The 22,160-nt window shown below is 34.2% G+C and overlaps 1 protein-coding gene across 31 annotated transcripts in view; it reads left to right on the top strand.

Moving 5' to 3' along the window:
* LOC138707444 (titin homolog) overlaps positions 1 to 22,160 on the top strand; it is a 421,318-nt gene that overhangs the window by 381,220 nt on the left and 17,938 nt on the right. Inside the window, exon 23 of one of the 31 annotated variants that reach the window (XM_069836886.1) lies at positions 11,786 to 22,053. The exons of the other annotated variants lie outside the window; for them this stretch is intronic. Coding sequence (XP_069692987.1) covers positions 11,786 to 11,788 — 3 coding nt within the window. The 3' untranslated portion in view covers positions 11,789 to 22,053. Of the gene's footprint in view, positions 1 to 11,785; positions 22,054 to 22,160 lie in introns of those variants that run through there. 31 annotated transcript variants of the gene reach the window in all.

The following is a 22,160-nucleotide window of genomic DNA, read 5'->3' as shown; positions in this document are numbered from 1 at the left end:
TCAATTGTAGTATTAAAATACAGACAAATTGAATGTGCAGAGTATCATACATGACATTATGCTTAATTATAATGTATAATTGTGAATTTAGGAATATAAGATATAGTAAACATAATCTATAATATTTCCATATGAATGGCAGGGCATTGGAGACCACTAAAATTAGACAGAAAGGGGCAACTGGGACAGTAAACATAACCTATAATTTCAACACCGTAAAGTGGGGTGACTTTGAACGCCGAGGTGACTTTGAACAGTAATTTAGCACCCTTCTAAATTAAATGCTGTACCCTATTTCGAAAAACTGAACTAATTTATTGACAACTTAAACAGTTTTTTCGCAATTGGGTACAGAATTTAATTTAGAAAGGAGCTAAATTACTGTTCAAAGTCACCTCAGCGTTCAAAGTCACCCCCACTTTACGGCATATCTAAATATTCGTGCGGTGCAACTGAAAATTATTGAATCGTGCATAAATGAATGTACAATAATTTCGCAATATTTAATCGAAATAAAGGCAGATAGGTCTATTACACATACGAACAACGTAATTTTCACAGCAAAAATAATATTACACCTTAACTCACAAGGAATTATGTCTGAAGTGTCTCCTAATCATTGTTTTAAATTTTATTAATGCAATTACACTACATTTTAGAGAAATATATGTTACTTTTTATGCATTCCAATTAATTTATATGGTTGAAACGCCGCCCTTCGTGGTCGGGTTAAGCGAGTTACATGGTCTGCCTTACGGCCTGTATTAGATCAGGATGCCAGTGACACAGTCCATTGTTCCTAGTACACACAGCGCTCCAAGCGGCTAGCAACTATCGCGAGAAATGCAAAAAATCACCCCAAGCTTCGCGACTGTATATACTAGACTGTGGTAGTAGAGTCTATTGCGTAGGCTCTTGGGTGGCCTCAGTTCATTCGCCTTTCAAATTGGATGTTTGCAGGTTCAAAATTGCTGAGCACGAATGTGATTAGAATTTCCCTGATGAAGGGAAGTAACAGGGAGTCCTATGTCGTATGTTTACAAAGAGAGTGAGTTCATTACTGATATCCCCAGACGTAAATTATAATGAGCTCATGTCGAAACCTCACCTCAGACTTTGCGCACAGCTCCACAGCAGATAGACAAATATAAAAATGTAGCTGTAAGAGTGTGAAAACAAACGTGTGTGGATTCTTGCATTAAGAAACAGCAGCACTTACCTTGAGAGATGATAGTAGTAGAATTGCAATTCCCTGTGAATCCCTACCCTGTCACATGACATGTGACGCAATGTCGTGCATGTAACATGGTGTGCCATCTGAGTGACCTCTTATGTTCTCAAGGTTGAGGCAACACAGTTTTTCATTAATCTTACTCAAGATTTAATTAGCAACATTACAGTTAGTGTGGGTAGTTAAGTTCTTCATATTTTTCCATCAGCTGTAGGCGGTTATATAATTCAGTTGGTGGAGCAACTTGCTACCAATTGGAAGGTCGTGGGTTCAATCCCAGGTGGTGATGGGAATTTCCAGAATGTCCCTGAGTTTCACTTCACATACTGTCTATCAAATTGAGTACTGGGTATTTCCCAATGTAAAATGCGGTTCCTACCACACCACCTCATTGTAGTGCCTAAGTTAAAGCACAGAGCTCTACCTCCATGCAGTTGCCTAGACTAGACTTTGGACAACGAAGTACAGAAACTAGTCAGCCAGGTAATTTACTAAAAAGTTAATACAGTAAAGAACTTGTAAAGTTAATCAGTGAAAAATTTCATTGTAGCAATGAAAGAACTAACATTGTCGTAAACTTCTTTTCCTTCAGTTGAGTCTCAAATGACTTTCATCATTGGCTAAACTAGAGCTTATCAAAAGTTACCTTTTATTTTTATATGTGAAATCGGCGGGTGAATGCAATACTAGCGTAACTAGCAGCACCAATAGTGGTAGTTACGATAGCATTGTTCTGAACCGTCCAAATACTATTTGTAGACCCACTGAATCATTGTTAGAATGCAGAATGAATTGCCAGTAAAATTGGATGATTGACAATTCTATTGTGGATGCACATAAGCTATAATGTCGGGTATGAAAAGGGACCATTCTTAATCTGGTAATTTTCCCAAAGGTGCGTAGTTGAGTTTAATACATGGATAATCTGATGTGATACTCTGAATTTCATTTGGTTAAGAGGGTGCATATAGATGTGATTGCCTTAGCAAAGTATGTTACTGTACATTTACAATTTAATTGATGTAGGTGTTTTCTTTCTTTCTCTGCAATTCTGGATGTCACTTTTATGTGTGACTAAATATAATAAACTTGTTTTGGACATGTTGCAGTCCTTGAAATTTATCTCGCATTCTAGCTGTTCTTACAGATTCAATCTCAGCTAATGAGTTTTTCTTCTTTTACCGAAGTATGAATAGTATTAATTTATACATTAACACGCTTTTAGGGAAGTGAAGTGTGTGTGTATGTGTGTGTGATCATTAACTAAGTCAATGTTTTGCCTAATGTGTAATTCTTTTGTTGGAGACCCTGTTTCAGATGTGTGTTAGCATAGTACTGTTGCTAATAGTGGAATAATAATTATAATAATATAGTGAAATCTGTTGTAATTCTTGTATTTTTTCTCAATCCCATTGAAATACCAAAGCACTTCATACATTTTATTATTGCACCATATCCTAATGTATGGGGTTATTTATAAGGCGAGATGCTTTCGAAATTGCTGAAAATTCGTTAAAAATAAGGTTTACAAAATACAAAAACATAATTTCATTCACAAAAGAATAGATTTCATTTATACACAATGTGATTACTACAGAGTATGAATACGAATTATATTTTGTTTTGTCTCCTAAGCCACCTCTCTTCTGGCTTTGTACGTCATTCTGAATACAATACTGCGAAATCTCGTACATTTTCTGGACAGCTGATTGCTTCAGTCCTTCAGTATTACTAGACTGACGAAGAAAGACTGTGTAGATAACCCATATCCAGAAATCAGCATAATTTATGTCTGGTAATCATGCAGGTCAGATATTAGGAAAACGATGTCTTATGATGGTATTCACACTGTATGTATCATATTCGGAGCTTTTACCAATTTTCTGGAATTCTTTTAAAATCATGACTATTTCCATTGTATCCAGTGAATTTGATTACTGGTATTTTTGTTTTATGTGCTACAAATTTGGTTTCTTAAAATTTTCAGCAAGCTCCCTGGAGTAAAAGAAATAAAAGATTACATGGCCCACACATCAAATAGTTTAGAGCTCTAAATTTTCTAAAGTTATTGGGAAAATTCTTTAGTACATCAATGATGGCATCGAATAGAACGAATTATTGTCTGCAAAAACAAAATTATTTAATGGAATAAAACTGTGAAAGAAAAACGCAGTAATTCACAGAATTAGCTTGGATAGCTCTGATTTGTTGCATCTTGAAGCATTTGTAACTGAAGTAAACTAAATGAAACTACTACGGTAAAGGGAATATTCTGACATTAATTCTGATTCCTTTCTGAACGAAATGGTGTTTAATTTTATGTAAATATTGTTCTTAACTGTTTCAGCAATGACAAAATACAAGGAGAACACCGAAAGTCATGATCGCTAATTTTTTGCATAGGCCTAGGATCATGTAAAAGGAAAATGTACTGGTATATATAAATTACTTTTCCAAGATCATTAATTTTTGTATATAATTTCCAGCTCAATCAACATATTTTTGCCAGGCGCTCTCAATTTTAATAATGCCTGTGTTAGAAGTCTTTTCATCTGTTTTGAAATGTTGCTCCAATAAGGCTTTCCTTGACGAAAACAAAGAGGTGGAAGTCTGATGGTACTAAATTATGGCTTTAGGTGGGGTGAGGAAGAAATCTCCCAGCCATTTCTTGCAATCCAAGGCATGGTAGAATGTGCCGTGTGTCGTTCTGCATTATCATGTTGGAGAACTGTTTTTCTGCCAGGTCATTTGTCATGCAGTGCTTGACGAAGTCTTTTCAGACTCTCCTGATACAAGTCTGCATTAACAGTATGCTTGCGAGCCAGGAAGTTGATCATTACAAGGTCCTTGGTTTCTTTTTGTTGGTGACACCATTCCATGCTTTGACATTTGGTTTTCGGTTGAAAATGATGAAATCAACTTTCATTATCCATCACTATGATTAAGAGACTGTTGGCATCACCCCGTTTACTGTATTGCTGAAGCAATTGATAACGGATGTTTTCATGCTGCAATTTTTGTTCATCTGAAAGCAAACTCTGCAACCATCATGCAGAAATTTTTCTGCAATGCAGCTTTTACAACAGGGCTTGGATGGTGTTATGACTTACGTCAGGCATGTCAGAAATCAGACACTGAAAGTGTAATGTATGTGCGCGGAACGCCGGTCTGTGCAGATTGCGTCATTCACGTGTTAGTCTTACCAATTCTTAGCGGGAGGGATGTACAAGAATCTATTCTGCACTTCTAGTGTTCAATTAAATTGACATTTGGACATTATAAACATACTTAGCAGAAGGAAAAAACACAATTATTGTCAGTGTCTATATTTGACAATAATTGTAACACAAGAAACAATAGACTTACTCAGTTACAATTCACAAAGCAGTCGTTTGTAAAGAATCATTTATTTACACGATTTGTATACAGTATTTGAAGAAAATATAAATATTGAAGTAATTTCGAAACAACAAAAAACGAACACAGTACCGTATTTCATTTTACACAGTAGGTACCGATTATTTCAAAGTAATACTCTTTCATTGTTCCTCAAGCATTACTGGGACCATTGGTGCACAAATGTTAAAGGAAATATTTTACTTCCAATTACATGCAATAGGAGATTGTGAGGCTTTTACACTGGAATCATTTTTCCTTGCTGTATATTAATATAAATTCACATTATTATTAATAAATTGGATAAATTAAGCTTGAATTTAAATTTATATATAGTTTATATGGAAAATGTTGAGCAAGTATCAGCAAGTTGGGAGCGTTACTGAATTGAGTTAAAAGAGTACTTCACAAGCTATGAAGCGAGGACATTTTCTTTATGTCAGGTTTAAAGATTTATTAACGTAAGTATATTAAGATAATATAGTAACGCGAGATGGAAAATTCGCCATTATGTAGCCTATTATTTTTCGAGAAAATTTTTTCGCTTTACAAATAGTTTCTTTCTTCCTTCCCTTATAACCTCAAGACCCTCATATTTATTCTTCACTCATTATTCTCATCACTTATCAGCTTATCAAATAAAAGTTGTAAGTCGTCTAACCATTCATGGCTGTGTTAGTACAGACTCCAAAACAACATCATTGTCATGTTTGTCTTGGCGTAAGAGTACTAATTAAGAAATAAGAGCTGGCGAATATGATATTTTGAGAACTTTACTAATCTGATTTAAATTCTCACATCACTATTAGGTCCACATGATATGATGAAAGCCTTTCATTTTAAAATAATTACTGTTGGCTGAGGAAAACATCATAACAGTTACGTTATATGATTTGTGATTTCTCTTCTTCGTTATGCACAATGTGCGCGACTGCACAATGTGCAGGGTTTTGATATGCCTGACTTACGTCAATCTTGGTAGTCATTTCTCAAATCGTTAAACGGCAATTCTCCTTGATAAAGAGGTCTTTTCTCGTTGTCTTCTGTCAAAGCTATTGTTGGATGACCAGAGTGGGATTGATCAACAATATCTGCATTGCCTGCTTTAAAATGCTACATTCATCTTCGAACACTAACGAGACTGAAACAAGACGTTCTGTAAGCGTTCTGTAATCGTCTGTAAATTTCGAAGGAGAAATATTCTCTTTCACAAGAAATTCTGTGATAGCACATTATCGAAAAGAAACATAGTAGTCGGCCATATTTTCAACTATTATTATGGTGGCCTCAGTGAGAATAACCTTTTTATATTAGTTTCAAATGATACACCAACAGAAGTCGTTAATTGTCCTATTCAGCACAATAATATATTCTTAATTTTATCTGCAAATTCTAAGAGTGATCATGATTTTCAGTTCAAGCCTCATATCATTGTCTTTTAAGTTTCGAATAACTTTAACATTAATAGCTTTCTGTATAGAAATTCATAAACTATTTGTGTCTACTTAGTTCATATACATTAGTAACTGTTAATTTTTATGGTCCGTGAATATTTTGGTGTAATGCAAAGATTGATAGAAGACTGAAATTTGTTGTAGATAATATAAATACTGTATATTGCTATGAATTGAAAGTTGGGTGAACTGGGCAGTTAAGATATAATTTTAAGGGGTTGTGTTAACTACAGTATATTACTAGGGGGTTAGATACTAAGGTAGTGAAATTTTTTTACGATTTTTCCATACATTTCTTTTTTTTGCGCACCTCGTGATTTTTTTCCATTTTAGAGGTGGGCTCATGAGGTATTTGATCTCCTCATGCGCATCTGTGTACAGCTGAATTACTATGTGACAAGGATTCGAGACGTGAGTTCAAATACATATTGGACTGCAGGGTTTTATTTTTTTCTTTTTGTAATACATACTTTTGGACTTAAACCACATTTTGAGACATTGTGGTTTATGCAGTGCATTCGGGAAGACAAGCCTATGCATCCTTGTCAAATTTCGAAGTGGAAAGTGTACTCTGCGGTGTTCTAAGAATTAATTTCTCACAACCTATTTAAAACGGAATATAACATTCTGAGTGGAGAGATAATTCACTTGTATATGAGAATTTGCTTTCGTTGACGTGAACATTTATTTTGAACAGAGTTTGTTTTCTTCAGTGTAATGAAGTTTTGTTTTGAAGAGAGAAGTGGCACTACAGCATGGCATCTGTGTGTTTGAATGTTGCACGGATTAACCCTCCGAGGTATGGCATGAACTGTGTTACTTGCTTAAGAGCATGTACCCGTATGTAGATGTGTTCTTCTAGTTGATGCTTGCAAGATTATGGAAATTAAGACTATTAATTATATGACAAAGTGTTTTTATTACAGACACTTAAAGATGCATGGTGGCCGAAAAGGTAAAATACCTATGACTTATTGTTGAGTATGTGCAACTACTGTGGAGGCTGATTGTGTACAAGTGGAAAGATATCAATGTCTTCTCTGTTTCTCATATTTTAATCTGCACAGCTCAGTTATCCTGAGTTCGAGAGATTTAAAATTATACTGCTGTTAGTAAATGGAGTATTTAGTGATGCGAAAATATTTATGATCTACAGTAAAACCTTGATAAGACACTGTTCAAGGGACCGGATGTAAAACGTATATTAACTGGGACTGCGTATTAGGCGGGTATACTAATTTTGACTTATATACACTATCTGTTAGCATTTTTCTTTATTGAAATACATGATTCATGAAAGGTAATATCACAGTCTACTATATACAGTCACGAAGCTTGAGTTTTGAGGGTGCTAGAAACAATAGACTGTGACGGTACTATTTTGCATTGCCTGTAATGAGGCGATATTAGCGATCCTAGTGGTGAGCAACTATCTAATGTTTGCATATTTACTACGTATTGAGCTTCGCGACTGTATATACTAGACTGTGGTAAGATACTGTAGTATTACTCCATTATGTAGGCCTAATTACTGTACTGTACATCAAAGACATTTACAATATGTACTGTACTTCATTCTTTCGAAAAAAAAAAAAAGCCATTTATAGTTATTTGCCGTGTGCGTGTTCTCCAAGTCCTCATGTTTACCACACTTCATTTTTTGCGATTACATCCTCCCAACATCACAGCTGTAGTGATTGAGTTGCGATTTTTTATTATCGTTCTTAATGCCGATGATGGGATTCCTAATGCATCAGGGAGTTGTTTTTGAGTAGGAGTACTATTCTCATCGTACTTTCGTAAGATTTCCAATTTTTCCGACACAGAAAGTGATTTTCGTTTAACACTCATTGTAATCACATTCACAGATACTTCAATACACAAAAGGACAACAAACTGCCCAGAAAAAATTTACAGAATTTTATTATGGCCGAGTGAGGAATGTTGTTTGGGAGAAAGGGTTAGCAAGAGGATGAGGTATTGTAACTGTATGTAGGCTTTAACCACGCAGATAAGGAGTTGAATAAGAGAGCATAACAAGAGGGTGGGGTATAGTAAGATGTGAAGTATGAAGGTTTAAATGCGCAGATAAAGGATCGAATACCAATACTTTTCAAGTTAATGGCACCAGTGAGTTCAATGACCAAGATGTTTCATTGCTGTTACAGCAGTAGCGGCTGGTGGTCAAAATAATGAGTGTGCTACAATCTCTATATCGGCCTACTGTATGTGTATATATATATGCATTTATCTTAATTTGAGACTCGCCTAGTGACAGAATATGGAGTTCCTTCCTACTGCAGAAATTGGCAATTACCCTGGTGTTAAACGTTAAACCCCTCCATCTTGGACATCACTCTCTTTTCTATTGACAGTATTGCAAGAGCAGTGAGGCGATCCTGGGACATAGTGTTCCTTAAAAACGTTTTTATGCGTTTCAAGCAAGAAAAACATCTTTCTGGCTCAGCAGTGGTCATTGGTGTTGTAACCAAAATATTTAACAACTTCGTTACTTCACAGAATGGATCCCGTGAATTGTTGGAGACTATGTTTTGTAACAATTGAACAGCCATCTATATTTCGGAAGTCAGATCTTCCGTATAGAACTCCAAGTTGTGTCTTTAACATTCTTTTGTTCAGTACAGTGTAGCTGTTGACAGCAACTTCAAGTTCGCGTTCAGGAAAATTATGCAAAAAATTGTAAAAAAAATAAAATTCGCTGTTTAACAATTTTGTTGCGTCTAGGTAGCTTAAAGATTGGAAACGATGAGTAGTTTCCTGAATTATACAGTTACATACCTCCTTGGCATCAATTTTCTGGGATTCAATTTTCCGTCGCTTGCCGATTGATTCAGGAGGTACCTCAAACATTTGAATTACCAAATACATTGTACATAGTTCCGAGTTCCTCCACAAACAAGCATTCTTTCCTTACGCTTTACTTTTGCAATCTCCAAGCTGTGTTGTGCTGAAGCTGACTACAGCACTTCCCCGCGTAAAAATAGCCAATCAGAGCAGTTATTTCAGCTTCGCACATGCGCATTGACTGTCTACATTCTCATGTAAGTTTTGAGTAGCACAACGAACCCCCTGAGGCACAAAAGAGCGAAGAGCGAAGACTAAACACTCCATAACGCGTCATGAACATAACAACGGGAAATTGTCAAATGGCAGATCAAATACTATGGTATTGCAAACACTTTATTTGAGCAAAAAATATCATTGTGCTGTAGCACTGTAGCACATAAGGACGGGCCGCCCCTGTGTTACAGTACATCGCTGAAAATTACATCGAAAATATTCCACAAAAACACCGTATTATGCGTAACTTGAGCACAACAAACGGGGTATTTTATAAAGGCGTGCAGGGACCAGACAAAAGAAGCGTATTACACGGGATAGCGAGGTTTTACTGTAGTTATGGTTACAAAATTGATTATATTATTGTTTTTGTGCGTACTTCCTGTATGAATACCGTAATTGAATAATAAATATTGCATATGAATAAAAGTCTCTTAGTTTACAATAGATTGTTATGCCAGATTGACACAAACAGCGTGGTTGAGTAATATCAGCAATGTTCGAAACTTGTGTCCAAGAAAATATTAAAATGGAATTTTGGAGCATTATAATACTTGCTCATTGTATTTTTTAATGTGACCTTGTACTTAATCAAATTTCAGAATATACTTAAAGAATGTCTTTGAGATTGCATCATTGTTCAGCAAGATTCGAAGAAATCTTGCTTACTTACAGATTTTAATTGCGAATGTGACTATTGAAGCAGGAAACTTAAAATTATCATTAAATTAAATTTGAATTTAACTTCGGTTACAATTGTTGAAGGGAAATGAAATATTATTTACAGATCGGAACCTTCATAGCATTATTTAAGCTTGTTAAACTCTTATTAGTTCATTCACTTAATTATGAAGTAAAGATAAAATTTAGTCAATGTAATTGCTATTTAAGCTCAAAAAGCGAAATACTTAACAAGGATGCCATATTTTCATCAGATAAAATAAAAACAGAACAACTTCAACAGTGTGTTCCAAAGAAATGTTGTTAATATCGCACACTTAATAAGTTGCTGCATGGAGGCATAATATATGTTAACCCATTACTGATGAACAATTTTTATCCACACGTCAAAGAAAAATTCTGTAATATTCACTAATTGTACTTTGTTACACGATAGTGTTTCAGAATAATTGCCTACAGAATTGAATGAGCTGTTTTGGAGCTAACATGAGTTTTGAAGTCTGATAATTTGAGATTTGATTTTCCTAGCTCTTCTGACTGAAGTTTATCGTTTTTCCAGGGAAATTTAAGAACATGCTACTATTACTTCTTTGGAATTATTTTACAAATAATTCAAGTATTGATAACTATTCTGTGTTCTTACCATCACCGAATAATCTCTGCAATTGAGAGCATAATATAAATAAATAAAAATAATGCTTATTGAAAATTTATCATCATCATCATCATCATCAGTATGTGTAATGTGAAAACCCTCAACTTGACCGTTATTCACCCTGGCTCTATGCATGTGCTCATAGTTGTCGCTAGTGTCAAAAGTGTGGACTACTTACTTCGTCAGAAATTATTCAGAGTGTACCATAGGCAGTGAATCTATATTATACTTGTAATGGATAATCATCCTAATCGGTAAATGATTATCTTTAATGCAAATGATGGGAAAACAAAATTGTCGGTATTTTTGTATCCAGAATTATGGCAACCCTATTAATAATGCTTTCAGTTGTAGTAATTATTCATTATCATTGAGATTGTTGACGATTATTTAAATGATGAATGAAGAACAGTTGTGATGAATGAAGTTGGAAAGAAAGAAAAGGATGAATTACTTAATCACCGTTAATTTATAACTTGGCTCAAACTGAAGTGATGTTATGGCTGCACAATAGTAATTACAGTTCTTCACATCGTGAACTCCTTTGTATTTTCATTTATTTTTTTCTATTAATGACTGTGAGTAGTCATACTGTAGACATCTATTATTGGAGAAAAATTCGTTCCACCACCGAGAATCGAAACCAGGACCGCTCAGATTTTCGCCATGAGCGCTCTTTCCATCTGAGCTATACTGGAACCCAATTCATGGCACCGGCCAAACTCTCCGACTTTGTAGCTGTGAAATCCTGGATTCGATTCCTGGTGCTGGAACGAATTTTTCTCCAATAATGGGTATCTACAGTATGACTACTCATAGTCATTGATTATTCAATGAGGACTGCGAGGTCTCATATTATTTGTGAAGTGAATTCTGATCTAAGTTATCACAACTCATTTGTTCCTGATGCTATTTGAGATACCTTCGCAATTAATAATATACAACCTATTCTATTTCTGTATGAATTTCCTATTGTAGTAATGGAGAAATGTATAAATCTCATATTTGTCATGGTGCAAATATTATTACCTAAATTAAATTACGTTATCAGGTGTGCAAGATGCAGTTTCCTCTTGTTAAATACTTCTTCGGTATGGTAATTTTAACACAGTAAAAAATTTCATTCTATAAAATCCACACAAAAAAAGTTCTATTTTTTAACGTGACTTACGTCTCCACTTGTCAGCAGTTGTACATACTTGAACATTGTTTATATTAGTAAGTTGTTCTATAATCTTTCATTTTCTTTCAAGCTTCTGATGTTAATATTCTTGATCTCTTTTTCAGTAAATTGTTGCAAAATCTGCTGAGGGAAATGAGGATTGAATGAAAGAAGGTTACAGATGAAGATGGTCACATGCAATCAGAGGGTTTGTGCAGTTGGTACCCTTTCTGCATTTAGTGATACGTATAGTGTTTGTAAACAGTGAAAAGACTTGTAAAAAGGATTCGAGTCCTTTCTGCATGCTTTGATTCAATTGTGATTTCTTCTCTGTATGCAGGATTATATAAATTTTTACAGTAAAACAAAAATTGTAATAACTCGAATAGACTGATACTCGTTAATGGCAGATGTGTGCGTTGAGGTCAGTGGCACAGTTTGGGCTCATTGCTTTGCGTGGATGAATGAGAATGAAAAAGGATCTTGATTTAATTGTTAAGGTAGCTTAAGTCATTAGACAATCTCTAATTTCTTTAAACATAGCAGCATTCTGTAGGGAAATACATAAGAATGCATTGATTTCAGAACAGGGAAATAACATCGTATACTTGTTTAATGTCACAATGAGTTACGGTAGTTTTAAATGATCTCTATTGTAATTTTTTATAACCTTCAGTACGTTTTTGTGTTATTACATTAATAATGTGTATCCTGATTATTATGAGTAATAATTTTAATATAAACTTTTTCTGATAAATGCGCACAGTTTTTTTTAATATAGCTCTGTCTGCAGTTTTACAAATTACGAAAATTTTGGTTCCATTAAATGATAAGCTTAGGGATGCAAGCACTGTCTTTTCTTACTTAATGCATCACTTCATCGTATAATTACTCCTGTGAACTTAAATTGTGAATACCTTCACTTATCCATCTCTTACAAGATTGAGATATGTTTCAAAATACTGGTCTTGTGTTTTGCGTCTATAAAAGTTCTCAAATTTGTGTTCGGCCTAAAATAAATTCTACTAAATTCTCAAACGCCTAGAAAATTATATTCCATTACTGCAACTTAAAAACGAAATATGATGTAACACTGACACTACCTGTCACAGTTTAATTTCCCCTTTGTGGAAGGTTTCCTCAAATTTACAGTAAAATAATCAAAATTTGATGCTGGTACCATGAAATTTCATTAATTACTGAAATGAATAAAACATTGATTTCAAGGCTGCTGACATGTTTATTTTGTACAGTTCATCCACTACAATTCTATTTTTAAACCGCACAAGAAACTGTTTTGTATTAATGCATCCTACAAAATATTTTTAAATGACGACATTTATATACGTTGTGATCAAAGTATGGTTTGGTGGTGATGTATTACGTTTGTTCATGAAAATATAATATGATCTTAGTATACATTGCTGAATATCATGTGAAGTCGCTGGCCCCAAAAAAATGAGATACTGTAGACGTGAAAAGTTACTTTCAGTACTGAAGAAAATATGATAGAACGTTTTGAATATTCTGCTATAAAATTGGAATTGTCATGACTTCATGCTGTGACAGTTCCACTGGATAACTCTAGTATTGGCTTAAAAAAATATAGATTTGGAGTTAAACCGTAACAGAGGCATGGCGATAGATTGGTGGTTCATTGTCGCACAGTGCCAGATCACTACTTATAGAGTAGGGAATAATAATAGGTCCATTCAAGGTGAAGGAACTAGAAACCAGTCAGTAGTAAATTATGTGAAAAAGATTAAAAAAAGTAATGGTAAAATTTATATTAAAATTAAGACAGAAGCTCTTATTATTTTACTAATATTAAGGCCAAACTATTGATTGCTGGTTGGGATATACTGACAAATTGTACCAGAAATAATGAATTCTTGAGCTTGTTTTATTCCGAGTATTCCAAAAAAAATTCTTACACCGGTATATTGTCATATTAAATTCCATTATTTCACGTGCATATTTCACATATTTTTCCAATAATATTAATAAAGACTTTTATTATTACTGTTAAACAATTACAATTTCTTAACTACATGTGATATTCAGTAATATGATATAACTTACGAGATTACACATAGAAAGCTAAGTTCCAACTTGTTTATCCAGATAGTTCACAATGCTTTACAGAAGCTATTTTCTTGTAATTACATACTTCAACTCTTTTTTTTTTTTTTTTTGTACAAAGTAAGCGTATAATGAGTACCTAATGCAAATAAACAAATACTGAAGTGGGAAAGGTCTTTCTTCTTGATTTCTGTTTGTACTTGCAACTCCACTTAGAGCATTGCTCTTTAGACTGTGTTACTGACCTAGATGACATTATACACTGCAATAGTAGATCCAATTCTACACATTTAAATCCAAATAGTTTCTTTTGTATAGAAGAATTTGTATGTTCATAAAACACCGCCTGCATTCAGAACTACAGCATTAATGTGTGGTAAATGAAGTTGAGATTATATTATAGTTGATTGCCGTGTAAGGAATTATGGAATGTAGTAAATAATTTCAGCTTTTTATGTGCTGTCATATGAGGTGGGCTGCATGTGTAAATTCTTCCGTTTTACAATGAGGGACTTCAAAGTTCTCTATGTGCTATTACGTCCATGTGAGTGCTGCAATAAGGATTATGAAATTTTAATAGTTATGAAGTACAGTTGCGATCTCATCTTTATACTTCTATAGTCCGAGCAGGTGAAATTGCTTGCAAAGTAATAGGGTATAGAATGAAGGAAAAAAGGAACGAGAAGTTAGTCGAGTATAGATCGGTACAGGTAATATATGTACCTGTTCTGTTAATGTACGTAATTCTTCCATTGTGTATCACAAAATGTTACAAAAATTAAGCAAGAAATCTGACTGTAAAATTCTATGTTCTTGACACAATATTGTTCCCTTCACGTGAGTAATACATAGAGTTAATTGCTTGTATTATTTCTTAGTTGGAAGTTAGTACGAGGCGTGTTCTTAAAGTAAGTTCCATTTTCAATTATAGCTGTCGCATCGCTGCAATCGTTATTTTGCGCATGTGTGTTTTCTTCTTCAGTCCTCAGGCAAGCTGTGCATGCAGTTTCAGAGCTTCAGTCCGTGTGTGTGGTTAGTTGTGATCAGTTGAAATGATTAAAGTGATCGAGCACCCCGCCGACTGTGAGATGCGGTCTGTTATCCGTTTTTTGAATGCGAGAAACATCAAACCAGCTGACATTCATCATCAACTTTGTGAGGTGTATAGTGATGATGCCATTAGTGATGGAATGATCAGGAGATGGGTTAGAAAATTCAACGAGGGCCGCGTCTCTGTGCATGACGAGCAGCATACCGGTCGGCCATCTTTGATCAATGACGATTTGGTGTGTGCTGTCGATGAAAAAATTCATGAGGACAGGAGGTTCACAATTTCTTCGCTTTCCTTGAATTTTCCACAAATGTTGCGGAGTGGTTCGCAGGCGGGTGAATTCTACAATGAGGGGATAGAAAGACTTGTGCCACGACTTGATAAATGCCTCAGTAATGGTGGAGATTATGGTGAGAAGTAATTGAAGTTTGGGGAATACAATGCTACAAAAATGGTTTGTAAATATGTTCCCCTTTACTTTCTACACCCTTTTGGAACTTACTTTAAGAACACGCCTCGTAAAAGAAATTTCTGCAGAGGTTTTGGTTCAAGGATTGTAAAGTTTTGAGGTATTTGTTTCTTCAAGATTGGAACTAAACATTTGGATGTCTGCACAGGGCCAAGGGGGGAGGGAATCATTTCCAGTGACTCAGCACTTCTCTTCATCCATGTTCTTGGGAAGAATGAAAGAAATGTTGCATATATTGTAGTTTTTACTTAATTTAAAGGAAGGGATCCTACCGAGGTATGACCATTATTTCGACCTAGCTTCAACTGGCTTAGTTGTTTCAACTCGTGAAATTATTCATGTGATGACTACAATATATATGAAGCTATTCGAACAATCTGTCTTACTCTCAAAAAGAAAACACTTTGGCTTCACGAAATAATGGAGATAGTTTGCAGATACCCAAAAGCTTTACATTATTGTCAAGTCGTTCTGAATATAGGTGAGGTCAGTATAAAAATTACACATGTTTACCTCTAATAAAAAAAGAGGTAAAAATTATGCAGCACCACAGTACTTTCTCAATACTAAGCGTAATGAGCAAGTAAAGATAAATATATATAGTTAGATACCCTTTCGGGTAAATTATTTATGAAACAATACACAGATTAAATTGTACGTAGCCAATTTAACAAGTAAATGAGACTGAAAGTATGCCTACAGAACTGTTGAAAATATTCCCGTTGTTGGTTGGTGAATATATCATTGAAAGGCAACTAAAATTATCTGTGACTTGTTTCATATATAGCATAGTTAAATTTTGTATTATTTAAAATAATCGTGTATTACTGTTTCTCCTTTTTATTATGTTTAAAAATATTTATGAAATTAATAGTAGTTTGTGTGTATAACCTAATAAATAATTCTCCTGACATTTCCTCTCGCATTGTTTTATATGAAGAATATTTATAAGTAGGTACTGTGAAAGAAAATTTTTAAACGAAGAAATGAAGGAATTGTAACGTAATATTGTAATTATTACATACCGTATTAATTTCAAATAGCATTGTCATCTTGAATATAAACTCAAACCTTTTCTTTTTTGTGCCAGTGCCTTGCTTCTGTGAGGTGTAAGGTTACAATTCCAAGATGATTTAATTTCTCGTGGACATAAATGTAGTTGCTTTTAATATGTGTTCGCAAGGAGACACTATTTTTTATAGCGTCTGTAATTCGCAGTTGCGTACACAGTTTTAGCAAGTTACTGACATAAAAAAGATAAAGAGGACATGGACACACAAGTGACTTTTCTGTCTTTTGCTATATTGCATATATGAAAATATTTCAGATTTTGCAAGAAAATGATTCTGATATTTATATAAATTTACACACATAATGCTCACTCATTTTTGTGCCAAACAGTAAAAACCATATAACTACAGTGATTGTAATGACTACTGTTAATACTATTTGTAGTCTTGCCAAGCATGGTCGTCAGCAGTTTGTAGCTCCATAAATTCACCATTTATTATTATTATTATTATTATTATTATTATTATTATTATTATTATTATTATTATTATTATTATTATTATTATTATTATTATTATTATTATTATTTTCCCAGACGTATTTCCGAACGGTCTTATTTCCGAAATCAGACTATTCTGAATGCGTTGTTTCCAATATAGCATATTTTCGAAAACAAAATAGTATTCACCATTCCGAAAACAAAGATTCCGAAGGACTTATTTTTTTCGAAATTGTTATAATAATACATTTTATGATGTATATTCTAACAAGTAATTTACAGATTAAACTGATACTCTAAAGCTTGCAGATATTCCAAGAGGCGACCTTCTTCCTTGTAAGTGGGATATTGTAGGACGATGTTCTGAATGGATTTATGTAGGTGAAGCCACTTCTTCTTTGGTTGTGTTCGCACGGTCCGCCCCATTTGTAACTCCCTAACCATGGTTCCCATGTCTCCTTCCTCCTTCTGCAGTTCTTGTATGGCAGCGGTGGCGAAAATGTAATCGTGCGCCGAGCCACTGTGTAACCTGCAACGTGCAGAGCACCTGTGGAGAGAAGCGGACACCCGAAGGGGAAGTGAAGCAACTGTCTGACTTATTAACGGATTTTCATTTTCCTTACGTCAAGCACTTAAATATAATTTTATACAGTACAAGGCTACAAACTAATGTTTAGTACGTGTAATGAAGAAAGAAATGAACAATATCACAACCTAAAATTAACTGTCTTCAGAATGTCTCTGCGACAAAGTTTCAAAATCAGGAATTATGTCACTACTGCCAGTCGTAGTTGATCACGAAGGTATTTGTCTGTCAGTCGTGATCTAAATTTGGTTTTTACTATTTTCATTGTTGAAAATAATTTTTCACCAACGTAAGTTGTAGCGAACATGGTTTCAACAGAGCAAGCGAAAGAACGAAGCTTCGGATATTTATTTTTTGGCAAAAATTTGAAAAGTTCAACATTTGTCAAGTCCTTGCATCTAGCTTTTATTTGACATCATATAGTAAACTAGTGAGTTCAAATTGAAGAGCTAACCGCATTATTCGTACATCTGCTGAAAAAGGGTCGACGTATAGAGATGATGATGATGATGATGATGATAACAACAATAACACTTAACCTTTTAATGTTTCATAAGTAACATGTAGTATAATGCAGTTTTATGTTATACAACCGTTTTCCTTGTAATACTTGTGAACAAATCATATATTTAATATTCTCATCATATTGACAGCAAAATAATGCGTCCTCCCATTCTACTTGGAACTTTCGTACATGGTTTCGAGAGAGACATATGCCACTCGCAGGTTAGAGACAAGTACAAATGGAACGGAGTTTGACTCCAGTGAGTGAGAGGGTGGAGGTTGGTGGAGGTTAGAAGCAAGCGAAATGCACAGCTATCACTGCGAGCCACAATGTCTCGCGAGTCACGTTGTCGCCACGGCTGTTGTATGGCATAATAGAAAGTCGGATGTTCTTTTCCAACAACCACTTGGAATCGTTTAAGGAAGGTTGTTCAATGCAGAAGGGTTAGGTGGGAGGTGGCGTTGTCTTTCTCTTCTCATCGCCTTGTTTAAATTACTTCTTTCTGGCAGCAATGCCAGCACTCCCCATGGAACATGCCGCAGTTCGGTCGATAGTACTTAAGCTGGGCGGTGCTCAGGATGTTCTGCTGCTTTCCACTTCAGTTCTTGTTTTACAATTTCAGCCTCTGCCTCTTCTCTATTAGGAGGGTGCGTGTGCTCAGAAGGGCCTTTTGTGACACAAATTTTTCAACCAGCGGCAGTAGTGACTATTCGAGAAGTGCACTCTTTTATGCGGACCCTCCTACATTCCCAATACTCCGTCCCTGCGGATCCGCTTTTGCTTTCATAATATACATATTCTTCCAACAACAGCATCTTTCACCCTTTCGTTCCTGGGATTACTTTTGTTCTCGCCTGCATTAAAAGTGCTGAACTACTTAAAAATTTGGAAAAATTTAAGTCGAATTTTGAACAATTTTGTTACCAGGTAACGAAGAACAGTGGATTCAGTAAACATTGTTTATATGATTGTAGGGATTTCCATTTCGGAATCGAGAATATTTGATTTTGGATATATTGCTGTATCGGAAATAACACATTCGGAATGAAGACCATTCGGAACAGTCTGATTTCGGAAATAAAACCTTTCGGAAAACAGAATTCGAAAATACATCCTGTATTATTATTATTATTATTATTATTATTATTATTATTATTATTATTATTATTATTATATTATTATCAACATCATCACCATCATTATCATTATCATCATCATCATCACGGTATTATTATTTTATATTTATTTGTAACACTTCTATTGATACTATTACTACTATCATTACTGTAGCTGTAATCACTATTGGAGCAATTATTACTAGTTGTTATATTTCATTTCACTGGGAAATAATAATGTGCCATTAGGGTTTTGGGATGAAGTACCAGCAAGCAACTGCCAGATTGCTACTATACTTGGAACTCACGGTGTGGGGATAAATACTGTACTTATCTTTCCAAGCATCAGTTAGGGGATTTCTATGCGCATAAGTATAGAAAAGTTTTACGTGAAATTAAAGTTAATATAAAGAAACCCTTTAACTCCAAAGCTATTCCTATACTTACTTTTATGCCTGCAGACTTTTGAAGAGCGTGTTTTAAATTTTTACATCAAATTCTAAGCTGCAAATGTTTCTTAGAGATAGAATTTTCCATGCTTTATTCCGTCTCATTTAAAACCAATACATCATAGCTCGATGTGTTTCAAAATGAAATTGTAGCTTATGTTTACCAAATGATTCTTATTATTGTTAATATAAAATAATATAAATAATAAATTGCAGTTAGCCCCATGATGCAATGTTAACAAGGTGCAGGAATGCCTGTAACAAAATAAAACACCACAAGCATTTGTTACCTAATTCTACATGCTTTTGAATGTGTGTTCCTCTAAACATATCGTTTCTGGATGTATATATCATAAGTTAATTTACTGATTTTGCAAGTTCTGTAATACCTCAGTTGTCTTTTGTTAGTTATTATGTATGCATAAAGAATTAAATTGAAGTATGAAGATGATATTGTTACAAATTTGTTTAAGAATTAGTAGTTATTGCAAATATGTGTGCCATTGAAGGCTGTGATGCAGTATCAAGAAGTTTCAATAACGATATCTTGTTGTAAGGTTTGGTTTCTTGCAAAGAACGTGTTGTTTACAGACAGCTCACATGTGGTCGTCATCGAAAATGCTTAGTGTTACCTCGGTAAGGAAGAATTACACAGAAATAAAGTTGTCAGGACTGTATAGTAGTATTCCCATTCCCTAATTTGCCTTATAATTGCATCATGTGACGCGAATTAATTTGCTCTCTTGGTAGGTACAGTGAATGCAGAAACATTGATACATCCGTAATTTCATTGAAATGAAAGATTTTTACATTTATTACTCGTCAAAGACAGTTCTTAAGGCACAATTTATATTTTCGTGTTTGGAGAAGCACTTCATTTCACTGTTTGTGTGTTAAAGGAATCGAACAGTTAGGAGATGGATTTGTAATGTGTGTTCACTGACTAGTTACCACTTATCTTCTCGTTGTCCTTGCTGATGGGACCTAAACAATTCAACGTAAAGAATGAGTCTTTTTAATAAATATAGCAAAGTTTTTAGTGTAGTGGATAGTACCTGTCTGGGTAGCCCACTAACCTGAGTGTAGGGTACCAAGGTTTTCTTCTGTTTTATAAGTAAATGCTTTGATAGAATGTTAAATGAAACACTGTAGTTAATTAGCCACGAAAGTGGAAACGACAAGAACACACTATAGCTAGTATGTTGGAAGATCGGCCCTCATGACTGATCATTGTGGTCATCTTGTCTATAGAAGAATTGAGGGAATTCTACAGCAGAATATTAAGGTTGATAGTCTTACATTCAGTATATATTAACACTGCATGTGAGATGTTAAAAGTAGATTTTTCAAATCTCTATAGGAGAAGAAAATGACAATGCATATATGTGTAATGTGTGTATAAAATTAAGAAGCTGGCTATACTAATTTACCTAACTTGGACATTCATTCTACACAATTAATTTCTTACATATAATAAACGTAATTTTTTGTGATTTAAAAAGTTACTATATATATATATTTATCCCATGTTCGCAGCTATATGAGCAACTGTATTTTGCTTTCATTTTTCTTCTGATTTTTCATTAAATTTATTTTACTGTTTAATATTAGTACAAAGTATACAGCCAAGTAATGTAACAGTATATATCATATTTTACTCAAGAAAACTTTTGTGTAGTTTGACACTTATATTTGGTGGCTTTTAAGTAAGATTGCCTGATCTTCAGAGTTAGTCATATGTGTTGTGAGAAACATTAATAAGTGTGTGTACATGATGTTTCTAAGCACTCTCTGCTAAGTTTTAAATAATCGTTTTAATTATAACTGAATAATTGTCTTAAATGTCAAATTGCATGCAAATTCTTTTTCGTCATAGTAACAATAATTGTCTATAATGACTGCTAAAGTATAATCTTGCGAGGATATTTGGGAAAATGTAAGTAATGATTTTTTTGCAATAGATGGTTTTAACTAGTTCATTCAAATGGGATTGAAAATTTCATCTTTTGGATTCATGCATTGGGCAATCAAAAATGAGATGACTCGCATACTGTGTCGGATCTTCGCATAAACGTGGTGAATTGATGTGGATTCATTCAAAGTAAGGTTTAAGTTTACCATGTCCTGTCACGAATTGAGTCTGTACAAAAGAGGGATCAAGATGTTTTCCATAATATTCTTTCTTTCGCTGTTGGAAAAAACAGTAACTTTGTGTGTTCTGTACCTAAATTCGTCTATTTTGTGCAACACATATGACTAATTGTTAAACGTCCGTCTTTTAAAAACATTTTTGTGCTATCTTATAAGTGTGTCCCATAAATTACAAACTTGTAATCTTCCACAACTCCTGATAGTTCGATTAAAATTGGTACCAGGAGAGAAGCTACTGTACTTAACAGGTTGTGTATCATTCATACGCAGCAAGAAAACATTGGACTGATGATAAGTGCCAAATAATAAATCATGTTCAGTAATTCAGAAACACGAAAGCAAAAGAGATAATAATAGTTTGTAAAATATGTATTTTTATTTCTCTTATTTGTAATTTTTTCCCAAAATGTTTTCTATGTCTGCTGTTTTATCATGTGTAAAACCTTATATGAAATAAAACTTGGATTCAGAAATATTTGTTAACAACGAATTTTGTGTTTCTCAGAAATCCTGCTTATAATTTAATGCTGTATGGTATCTGAGCTTTGTTTTAGGCATATAATAAACTTCACTGTCTGTATC

This window comes from Periplaneta americana, chromosome 10 (genome assembly GCF_040183065.1).
Source record: "Periplaneta americana isolate PAMFEO1 chromosome 10, P.americana_PAMFEO1_priV1, whole genome shotgun sequence".
Classification (NCBI taxonomy): Eukaryota; Metazoa; Arthropoda; class Insecta; order Blattodea; family Blattidae; genus Periplaneta; species Periplaneta americana.
This window is presented reverse-complemented; position numbering and strand designations above follow the sequence as displayed.